Here is an 11,272-nt window from a genome sequence, read left to right as displayed (position 1 = left end):
GGGAAACAAATCCAGCTCACCAGATAAGAGTCCGCTGCTCTTGTGGAGGAATGGGGAGTCAAACCCGGTTCTCCAGATCAGAGTTCACTGCTCTTAACCACTACGTCATGCTGGCTCTTGGGGGGAGTCACAGTGTGAAGTTTCATACCTGCTATGAAACTCTCACCCATGGCCTGAATCGTGGTGGCCCCACAAGCAGCAGCAAGAAGGGATTTTATTTTATTTATTTATACTTTGGATTTTTATACCGCCCTGTCCCCGAGGGGCTCTGGGCGGTGTACAACATATAGTGTGGTACAATCATAAGATAACTAAAACCTTTAAAAGCAGCGATAAGAACAATAAAACTAAATATACTAATATAATAAATACAAATTTAAAGATAAGTGGCGTCCAGCAACTCAATTTTCAAAGTCCCCTCCCCTAGAGGGAGGAGCGGCGAGTCCTATTAGATGACAAACGGCCCGGATGTACGGGCCGGATGTAAGGGCCTAAAAAGGGGGGGGGCACTATCAGCGGCTGGTCCCTCCAAAGGATGTGAGACCATGCTGGTCTCACCACAAGGGTGCTGGGCCCCCACTGCCCTTTGAACACCCCCTGGGTCCCCCTTATAATTTGAGTACTAGACGGCTAGATGTTGAGGATAAACCACAGGGAATGGCAGCTGGCTCACCTGAGCGTGCTGTTGATCTGCAGGGCTTTCGACAGCATCTTGGCCCCGATGTCTTCCATGCCGTTCCCGCTCAGGTCCACCTTGGTCAAGCAAGTGTTACTGCCGAGAGCATTGATGAGGATGCTGGTGCGAGTTTTCAGCCTGGAATCAGCCACCGAGAAAGTCTGAAGGCACTTCAAGAGGAGACAGGACAGGAGACTTCGCTATTTCAGACCTAGCCATGTTTGCACACTCAGACAACGGCTGATCACACACAAGGCATCTGCTGCACGATGGGGGCAAACGTGTGCCGCCGCAAGATTTCTTGTACGAACGTATTTCCTCAAGGCCCACTTTCACTTCCTGTTCTCCCCGCGGCAAGCAAGACCACTTCTAGCACAAAGCTAATTTTGATTCACAGCCAGACTTCCCTCTGTGAGACACCTCTGAAGATGCCAGCCACAGATGCAGGCGAAACGTTAGGAACAAGATCCACCAGACCACAGCCACACAGCCCGGAAAACCCACCACAACCAGTTGAATCCGGCCGTGAAAGCCTTCGACAATACATAAAATTTAAACTGTTTTCTCTTAATGCCGTGTCTTTTAGTGAGGTGTGGTCTTCTGAAGTCCTCATCAAGCACAATGTTCTTCGCCCTAATTATTCGCAATTTGTTTCACACACCTCTCCCAAATCTCCTCACACTCACGTTCCTTCACATAAGAAAACTTCCTCCCCTCCTTATGGTTTCTATCAGATTCCACGGCACACGGCACAAAAAAAACTTACACAGTCTTCTTCTTGGATAAGCAGCACCATCTTTTGCAATATTTCCTCCAAGGACCTGGGAAGAAATCGGAAGCAAAGTACTACGCTGAAAAAGAGCTTTGGTAATACAACATAATTGGTAATTTTAGCTTTAAAGGGCCTGGACAGATTTATGGAGGAGAAGTCGATCTATGGCTACCAATCTTGATCCTCCTTGATCTGAGATTGCAAAGGCCTTAGCAGACCAGGTGCTCGGGAGCAGCAGCAGCAGAAGGCCATTGCTTTCACATCCTGCATGTGAGCTCCCAAAGGCACCTGGTGGGCCACTGCGAGTAGCAGAGTGCTGGACTAGATGGACTCTGGTCTGATCCAGCAGTCTAGTTCTTATGTTCTTAAGGCCATTGCTTTCACCTCCTGCCTGTGAGCTCCCAAAGGCACCTGGTGGGCCACTGCAAGTAGCAGAGTGCTGGACTAGATGGACTCTGGTCTGATCCAGCAGGCTCTTTCTTATGTTCTTAAGGCCATTGCTTTCACACCCTGCATGTGAGCTCCCAAAGGCACCTGGTGGGCCACTGCGAGTAGCAGAGAGCTGGACTAGATGGACTCTGGTGTGATCCAGCAGGCTCTTTCTTATGTTCTTAAGGCCCTTGCTTTCACCTCCTGGATGTGAGCTCCCAAAGGCACCTGGTGGGCCACTGCGAGTAGCAGAGTGCTGGACTAGATGGACTCTGGTCTGATCCAGCAGGCTCGTTCTTATGTTCTCATGTAATACAACATCATAGCAACGTAGTTTGTGTAATGCTTTTAGTTGTTGTATTTCATTTTATTGAACTTGTCTAAGTAATACTGTGTCGTGGTTTTTAGGAACGGGCTGTAAGGTTCATGGTACACACGCTTCCTCGACATCCATCTATGAAAAGCACAGCCTGCACGATAAATAAACAAGTTCAAAATCAAGCAACCTGGGACGGGGCCAACCCACCGGGATTTGATGTTGAAGTTTTTGCCTAGCCATAAGTGCTTCAGTGACTTGTTCTTGGCCAGGGCTGGGACCAGGGTCAGCAAGTCTGTGTCAAAACCTGGAGGGAAAAGATGACGGCATTAGCTGGGGGGGTAGCCGAGGGCCTTGAAAACTTAAACGTTCCGCCGAGCATTCGGTTAAATTAACTGGGGCTTGACATCAAATCTGCCCCCTTTCCCTTCTTCCCTTCCCCCTTTTTCCCTTCCCTTCTTTTTCTGCCCCCCCCCCCCCCCGACATATTGGGAACTACCCTGTTTTCCCGAAAATAAGATCTACCCTGAAAATAAGCCCTAGCATGATTTTTCGGGAGGATGCTTGAAATATAAGCCCTACTCCAAAAAATAAGCCCTAGTTACAGATTTCTTGGCGCAGCTGATCTGGTCATGTGGGGGGGGGGGTGCATAATCATGGGGGAAAAAATAAGACATCCCCTGAAAATATACGATGTTTTAAACTTTTATTGCTGATGGAAACCGCCCTGAGCCTTCGGGGAGGGCGGTATATAAATATAACAAATAAATAAATAATAAATAAATAAAATAAGCCCTAACACACATCTTTTGGAGCAAAAATTATTATAAGGCCCTGTCTTATTTTTTTTGGGGGGGGAAACACGGTAGGAGGTCGGGGGGACAGTCTCAAGGGTGGGATTCAAATAATTTAACAACCGGTTCCGGTGGTGGGATTCAAATAATTTAACAACGTTTACAAGCACCATTTTAACAACCGGTTCTGCCGAAGCGGTGCGAAGCGGCTGAATCCCACCGCTGGACAGTCTCCTTGGAGTTTCTGTGTTAAATTGAGAGGAGGCCCCTTGTAGAGATTCTCTCCAATAACTACATTTCTGGGAAGCCCAAAGTTTACAACACCAAGCTGTTATTATTTAAATGACATAGGTTTTTACACCGAAACGTATTGTTATTCGATTGTTATCCAATTGTTTGTTTGCATTGTGCCCCAATGATGTCGTTCGCTGCCCCCAGGACAGTTTGCTGGGTTAGGTCAGGGCATAAATCTGAAATAAAGTAAAAGAAAAAGAGGCAGAACTTGTTGACTCACCATTGTCAGAAAGATCTAGGCTGCTCAAGGCGCTAATGCCAGACAGTTGCTCTTGAAGCACCTGGGCCCCCGGGGAACGCAGCTAAGGGGTGGAAAGAAAGGAGCGTGGAGAAGGGGATAAGTATGACGAGAAGTGAGAAAACAGGCCTATTAATTATTGGTCTGTTGCGGAAACCTCTCTGAGGGAAACGCCTCAAGCCCTCCTAGTAAAATGTTGAGACAGAAGAAGGTCTTGTTGGATCCACAGCACAATGGCAGAGAGGAAACAGGAGGAGGTCCCAGTCTCCAGAAAGAAGAAGAGTTTGGATTTATATCCCCCCTTTCTCTCCTGCAGGAGACTCAAAGGGGCTGACAATCTCCTTGCCCTTCCCCCCTCACAACAAACACCCTGTGAGGTAGGTGGGGCTGAGAGAGCTCCGAGAAGCTGTGACTAGCCCAAGGTCACCCAGCTGGCGTGTGTGGGAGTGTACAGGCTAATCTGAATTCCCCAGAGAAGCCTCCACAGCTCAGGCGGCAGAGCGGGGAATCAAACCCGGTTCCTCCAGATTAGATACATGAGCTCTTAACCTCCTACGCCACTGCTGCTCCTTTGGACATGCCAACCTCACTGGCTCTCCTTTGGACATGCCAACCTCACTGGACAACCCAATGAGATATCTCAAGCGGGAACCACGGAAGAAATCTCCGTCACTAGCTTTGTGGGACTCCACTAGCACTCTGGTTTGCGCAACTCCTAAAGCAGTTTGCAGAGTGCAAAGCACTTTACAGATTTCACCTCACGGATCCCTGCAAATTATTATTCCCATTTCACAGGAACTGCGGCTAAAGGAGAACAGGGCCGTCTCCTGCCATATGTCCCCGTGCGCCAACTAGAAAGGCCCCATCCTGTCCACGAAGAGATGCTTCACACAAAATGGCTGCCGCACTGAGTCACTGCTAGGCAGAAGTCCTCTTTTAGGAGGAGGAGGAGTTTGGATTTATATACCCCCTTTCTCTCCTGTAGGGGCTTAAAAGGGCTCAAAGGGGCTTACAATCTCCTTGCCCTTCCCCCCTCACAACAAACACCCTGTGAGGTAGGTGGGGCTGAGAGAGCTCCGAAAAGCTGTAACTAGCCCAAGGTCACCCAGCTGGCATGTGTGGGAGTGCCCAGGCTAATCTGAATTCCCCAGATAAGCCTCCACAACTCAAGTGGCAGAGCTGGGAATCAAACCCGGTTCCTCCAGATCAGAGTGCATCTGCTCTTAGCCACTGCTCTTAGCCACTACGCCACTGCTGCTTTTATGCCACTTTTAGGGCCACCATCACGCAAAGGATAACCATGACACAGAATCACTGACAGAATACGCCTCTCCAGAGCACACTTGGCTGAATATCGAGTTGGATGGGAAGAGTCCATCCATTGCTCCTATTACCTCACACCCGCTCAAGTCCAAGTGAAGTTCGCTGAGGTGTGTATTGGCTGACAAACCTTGGAAAAGAGATCTGCATGAGGAGAATGAGAAAAAGGTGTCAGGCAAGCTTGTAAAATCTCTCACAACCTGCTCCTATTCCTGAAACGGCCCCATATTGCTTGGAAAAATGGATTCCCACCGTCCTTCAAAATAAATAAAGAATTCAGTCTTTGTCATGAGCTATTTATTTCAGAGCTCGAATTCGCCAGCAGAGGTAAGCGGATGCGAAGAAAAACCTACAAATACAAACTTTGTCCATTTGCTAACCTGTCATGGCGTTCTCTGTCAGAGAGCCCTAGAATTTTTTGTTTTGTAATGGGTCGAGCAGCTTTATCGCTAAAAGTATCCCTTTGGCGCCCCTGCACACCGATGCCTCGTGGCGGAAAAGGTACCCCAGCGGCGAAGAAGAAGAGGAGTTTGGATTTATATCCCCCTTTCTCTCCTGTAAGGAGACTCAAAGGGGCTGACAATCTCTTTTCCCTCTCCCCCCCTCACAACAAACACCCTGTGAGGTGGGTGGGACTGAGAGAGCTCCGAGAAGCTGTGACTAGCCCAAGGTCACCCAGCTGGCGTGTGTGGGAGTGCCCAGGCTAATCTGAATTCCCCAGATAAGCCTCCACAGCTCAGGTGGCAGAGCCGGGAATCAAACCCGGTTCCTCCAGATTAGATACACGAGCTCTTAACCTCCTACGCCACTGCTGCTCCTCAGAGGGAAAGGCACCCAAAGTAGAAACCACTATGGCAGCGATGGCAAACCTTTTCGAGACCGAGTGCCCAAATTGCAACCCAAAACCCACTTATTTATCGCAAAGTGCCAACACGGCTATTTAACCTGAATACTGAGGTTGAAGCTTAGAGAAAACGCTATGGCTCCTGCGGCATGCGCTACTCGAGCAGTAGGCTTCCGGCAGAATGCGGTACTTTGTTTTTTGAAGCAAATCGCAACTCTTCCAACATTTATGGTGAATCATAACCCCAGGAGGTGATTTCATCAGAAGCAAGCCCCATTGCCAGCAAACTGAAAGCAATTACTCCCAGGCAGCGACCGTGCTTTAGCGCTTTAGCATGAAAATCCAAAGGGGCTCGGCAAAGTGCTTAACAGGAAAGTGACTCTGCTAATTGCTTCCCCAAAAATAGGTCTTCGGCTCATTCCGCACTTGCAGAATAATGCACTTTCAAACTGCTTTCAGTGCTCTTTGAAGCTGTGCGGAATAGCAAAATCCACTTGCAAACAGTTGTGAAAGTGGTTTGAAAATGCATTATTTTGCATGTGCGGAAGGGGCCTTAGGTTTAATGCTAACAATTGAGCCTAGCGGCCCAGGCCAGCCTAGATGTGGGGGAGGGGGGGCTCTGTTTGCATGTGCCCACAGAGAGGGCTCTGAGTGCCACCCCTGGCACCCATGCCATAGGTTCGCCACCACTGCACTATGGTCAATCAGTACCTGCCCACTGTTTTTATTCACAGAGGGAAGCTAAGATGGCCATCCCTGAAGTTAATCCACAAGATTTCTTGCCCTCAAACCGTGGTACATTTCCTCCCCCTCCCGCTGCTTCCCCTGAACCAAGAACCCTACTAAAATCTCCCAGATTGTTTTTTGTGGTCACCAGAAGTTTGCAACAAGTGCCAGAGAGAGAGATGACGTCGAAGCCTGGCCGCACACAGACTCACCTTAATGCCTCCACAGGTATTTTGATACCCGAGAGACTGACGTAGGCGAGGGAATAGGAGCTGCAGAAAAACTGCTTAAGGGAGGGAGGCATCCCTTTTCCTTTCCTGTGGAAGGAGACAGCAACCGAAACTGAGTCCCTTCCCTGTGTACAGGGAAGAGTCTTGGTGAGGCAAAAACACCTGCTTTTTTGCACTAAGAAGAAGAGGAGGAGGAAGAGGTTGGATTAATATCCCACCTTTCTCTCCTGTAAGGAGACTCAAGGTGGCTCACAAGCTCCTTTCCCTTCCTCTCCCCACAACAGACACCTTGTGAGGCAGGTGGGGCTGAGAGAGTTCTGAGAGGACTGTGACTGGCCCAAGGTCACCCAGCAGGAATGTAGGAGTGCGGAAACACATCTGGTTCACCAGATAAGCCTCTGCCACTCGGGTGGAGGAGTGGGGGATCAAACCCGGTTCCTCCAGATTAGAATGCACCTGCTCTTAACCACTACGCCACTGCTGCTCCTGGCACTATGCTGACTTGGGAAACATCACTTAAAATGTGTCTGAGCAGGTGCAGAGTGTTTTACTCCAGATTAGAATCCACCTGCTCTTAACCACTACAGTCGCACGGGGCCTTACTGCCAATGTGAAAGGTGGAAGCACTTTTTCAATAATTTTTATTTATCTAAAACATTTATGACCCACCTCCTGCCTGTCACTTAGCTCAGTGTGGTGGGGACACATCTACAGGATTGCATTTAACGTGTACAAAATATATGCCCAAGATACCCTGTTTCCCCAAATATAAGACATCCCCGGAAAATAAGACGTAGTAGAGGTTTTGCTGAAGTGCGAAATATAAGGCATCCCCCAAAAGTAAGACGTAGCAAAGTTTTTGTTTGGAAGCATGCCCGCCGAACGGAACACAGAAAAATAAGACATCCCCTGAAAATAAGACATAGCGCATCTTTGGGAGCAAAAATTAATATAAGGCACTGTCTTATTTTCGGGGAAACACGGTAGTGATCCCGGAATATTATGGGGCACACCTGAAATATTACACAGAGGAAATGGAATGGCATCTACGAAACAAGCACACACTGGGGAGCTTGAATAAATTTGGACCCCATTTACACAATCAGCATCTGAGATCTGGCCTCTCACAGATTCTTTCAGAAGACATTGAGAACCGTGCTGCGCTCTCTGCCGATCTGCCTGTTTTCACGTTGCACGCTGTTTGTTTAATAAATATGCACTCATTGCCTAGACAGATGCTTACTTTGTGTATTGTTGCAGCCTAGGTGTAGTGTTCTGGGGTTTGTTTTAAGGACAGCTAATTTATTTATTATTTATTTATTTATAATTGATTTTATACACTGCCCCTCCCCCGAAGGGCTCTGGGCGGTGAACAGCACAATAAAACAACAATTACATTAAAACCCCATTAAAACAGCAAATTAACAAAATTACATTGGCGTCCAGCATAAAAACCTCATAAACCCACCCTGGAAAGAAACAAGATAAGAGAGCGGAGGGCCCCCATAAGTATTAAGGGCCCAGAGTGTAAAGGGGAGGGGAAAGGGGGGAAAGGGGCGCTCATCAGCGCCCCCCCCCCCAAATTTCTGAAATCCGGAGATCAGTTGTAATTCCAGGAGATCTCCAGAATTCACCAGGGGGTCGGCAAACCTTTGTCCCACAACCCCTCCACTACCAGATGCACCAAGAGGCCGGTGCCTTACCGGTGGGAGAAGGTGTTTCGTGCGAGGTTGAGGTAGCTAAGCCGTGGGCAGCAGCCATGCAAGAGTGCCCCGAACAGCTATGGGGAGAGAAGAGACAAAAAGATTCATACCAAGAGGTTGGTGAACATCCACCTCTCTCCCCCCCCAGCTCTTGGGTCGAAACCGGCTCACCCGCATTACTCTATGCAATATTCCACCCCGCCCCCTGTTCATGCCCAACCTCTTAAAACCTTACTGCATCCACTGCGCAATCTGTGGAGGACAAGTCCAAGTGAACCAAAGCGTTGGGCTGAGCCAAGAAGGAATAGAAGCCCTGCAGGGGAAAGGAGAAGAAAACAGAGAGATTAAAGCAGGGATCTTCAAACTATGGTCCTCCAGATGTTCAGAGACTACAATACCCATGAGCCCTACCACTTGGCCATGCTGGCAGGGGCTGATGGGAATTGTAGTCTGCAGAACTGAGTTTGATTCCCCGTTCCTCCACCGGAGTGGCAGAGGCTTATCTGGTGAACCAGATCTGTCTCCGCACTCCTACATTCCTGCTGGGTGACCTTGGGCTAGTCACAGTTCTCTCAGAACTCTCTCAGCCCCATATGTCTCACAAGGTGTTGGGAGAAGAAGGGAAAGGAGCTTGTAAACCACCTTGAGTCTCCTTACAGGAGAAAAGGGGGGGGGGGTATAAATCCAAACTCCTCCTTCAATTTCCCATGACCCAATAATGGCCCAACTAGCACCACGGTCAGCACCACTGTCTCTAGCACGACCCCTGTGGGTCCCAGAACACCAGCCTATGTCCGAAATTTTTCTCTCTTTCTCACAACACTAGAACCAGGGGGCATCCATTGAAAATACTGGGGGGAAGAATTAGGACTAATAAAAGGAAACACTTCTTCACACAACGTGTGGTTGGTGTTTGGAATATGCTGCCACAGGAGGTGGTGATGGCCACTAACCTGGATAGCTTTAAAAAGGGCTTGGACAGATTTATGGAGGAGAAGTCGATCTATGGCTACCAATCTTGACCCTCCTTGATCTCAGATTGCAAATGCCTTAGCAGACCAGGTGCTTGGGAGCAGCAGCAGCAGCAGAAGGCCATTGCTTTCACATCCTGCACGTGAGTTCCCAAAGGCACCTGGTGGGCCACTGCGAGTAGCAGAGTGCTGGACTAGATGGACTCTGGTCTGATCCAGCTGGCTTGGTCTTATGTTCTTAAACCAGGTTCCCCAGGCACCATGGAGCCCTTCGACATCTTCCCCGGTGCTGACCAAGTGCTTTTAGAAAGTAGGGGTGGGGCCATGAGGGGCTTTTGCCCACCAAGGCTTCTGTTGGCCACTGGAGATTTGTTAGGCTGTGCAGATTTTTAGCAACATTCCTGGGGCAGACCCTGCCACCGCCGCACGAGGGCCCTTGTATGCCTGAGGGTAAGCTGCAGAAGCTGGCTCCGCCTCTTGTGGCGGCCATTTTGTGGCCACGCCACCAGGCTGTATCATCACTCCGAAGGCGCCTCCGGATTCAGAAAGGCCGTGCGGTCCCGGCCTAGATGCAGCAGCCAACTCACGTTTGCTTCCTCGGTCCCCAGCAGCCCCGGATTCTTGCTTAGGTCAAGATGGCGGAGGGTACTGGTGAAAGCCGGGTTGGCACCCAAGGTCTGGCACAGAATGGCAAGTCCTGGGGGAGGGGGACAGAGACAGGAAATAAAACACTTCCTCCACGCAGTTCCGCACTGTCTTCAGCTCAAAATGTTTCATTTCCAGTCTGAACGTGTTTTATTGGCATGTTGTTCCCTAGCAATTCTTTTGTGATGCGTCTCTTTAAGGCATTTTGTGACGATTCTTTTTAAGACGTTTCCCACGCCTCACGGACTTGCTTGTCGACGCCATTTTCTGAGCTCGCCCCAGCTGTTTGGCACTATATTTTTATCAGATTTTTATTTTATTTTGGGGGGTCGTATCTACGTAGCTACAAAGACGTGACCCCTCGAGAATCGCAGAATGAGACTCTGACACTTCACAGAATCAGATCCATGGAGTTAAAAAAAGAAACGGGACAATTACAAAATGGCGTCCAAGAATCGTTTGCAAAATGTTTTCAGGGGCTTGGGCGGAATGGACCATAGAGAGTCAGAGTGATAGATGGGTCATGACCTGTCCATCCCTTCCTCTCTACTACTCTGATTCTGTCCCTTTTATGCATAAATTGCCATGCTTAGGGAATATTCCTTCCTTCCGGCTTACTCCTTTTGTCTCCCCATCTTGCTACTACTGAGAGTAGGATTTGCTCCCTGCATCTTTATCCATCCTAGCTGGTTAGAATCCTGCTCTCTGCCGTCTAGACGTCTAAGAAGGACCATCTGCCCGTTTCTTAAGCCCACCAAGCTTTCCCAGGGCACCCATCCTACCTTTAGCAGTGATATTGGTCTTGGAAAGGCATAGTTTGCTGAGGCCTTTGTGGAAACACAACAGTTGCTGGCTCAGGGCGCTGAGACCTGTTGAGGGGGACAGAGGGGTGGACCATCAGCCAAGAGGCCCTTTCCCCCTAAGATACTCCACCGGGGTCTGTCAGGCTCCAGCAGACAAACCCCCACCCCTCACCTTTGTCTTCCAGAGGGTTGTGGGAGAGCGTCAGGGCGTGGAGGGCCGTGTTTGGGTTCTCTGCCAAAACACAGGAGAGTTTCAAGGCAAAATCTCTGTACAGAGGTAAAGAGAGAGAAAAAAAACAGTGAGGCAGCCCTGTCAGGGGCCCAGTCAGCCTTGGATTGACCATTAAGCAAAATAATGTGGACTCTGCCGCCCCCCCCCCCTCCTTTAGGGGATTGGATAGCAGGTCGCCATCTGCTGCGCTTAGTATTTGGATGCTGCATTTTAATGGGGTTGGTTTTAATGAGTGTAGAGCCATAATTTTTATTAATTAATTCGATATTTACTGTTTTA

The 11,272-nt window shown here is 49.1% G+C and overlaps 1 protein-coding gene across 1 annotated transcript; it reads right to left on the bottom strand.

Moving 5' to 3' along the window:
- Positions 1-673: 673 nt before the first annotated feature.
- On the bottom strand, positions 674-11,028 carry LOC125424801 (capping protein, Arp2/3 and myosin-I linker protein 3-like; the record flags this gene model as incomplete). The annotated part of the gene is made up of 11 exons (XM_048482230.1): positions 674-846; positions 1,443-1,497; positions 2,404-2,500; positions 3,502-3,583; positions 4,914-4,983; positions 6,622-6,726; positions 8,343-8,419; positions 8,578-8,655; positions 9,901-10,010; positions 10,741-10,827; positions 10,934-11,028. Coding segments are annotated over 11 exons (1,029 nt in total), but the record flags the coding sequence as incomplete, so codon positions are not given.
- Positions 11,029-11,272: the final 244 nt, after the last annotated feature.

This window comes from Sphaerodactylus townsendi, unplaced genomic scaffold (genome assembly GCF_021028975.2).
Source record: "Sphaerodactylus townsendi isolate TG3544 unplaced genomic scaffold, MPM_Stown_v2.3 scaffold_1048, whole genome shotgun sequence".
Classification (NCBI taxonomy): domain Eukaryota; kingdom Metazoa; phylum Chordata; class Lepidosauria; order Squamata; family Sphaerodactylidae; genus Sphaerodactylus; species Sphaerodactylus townsendi.
The sequence above is the reverse complement of the archived record's forward strand: the minus strand, read 5'-3'. Positions and strand labels throughout refer to the sequence as shown.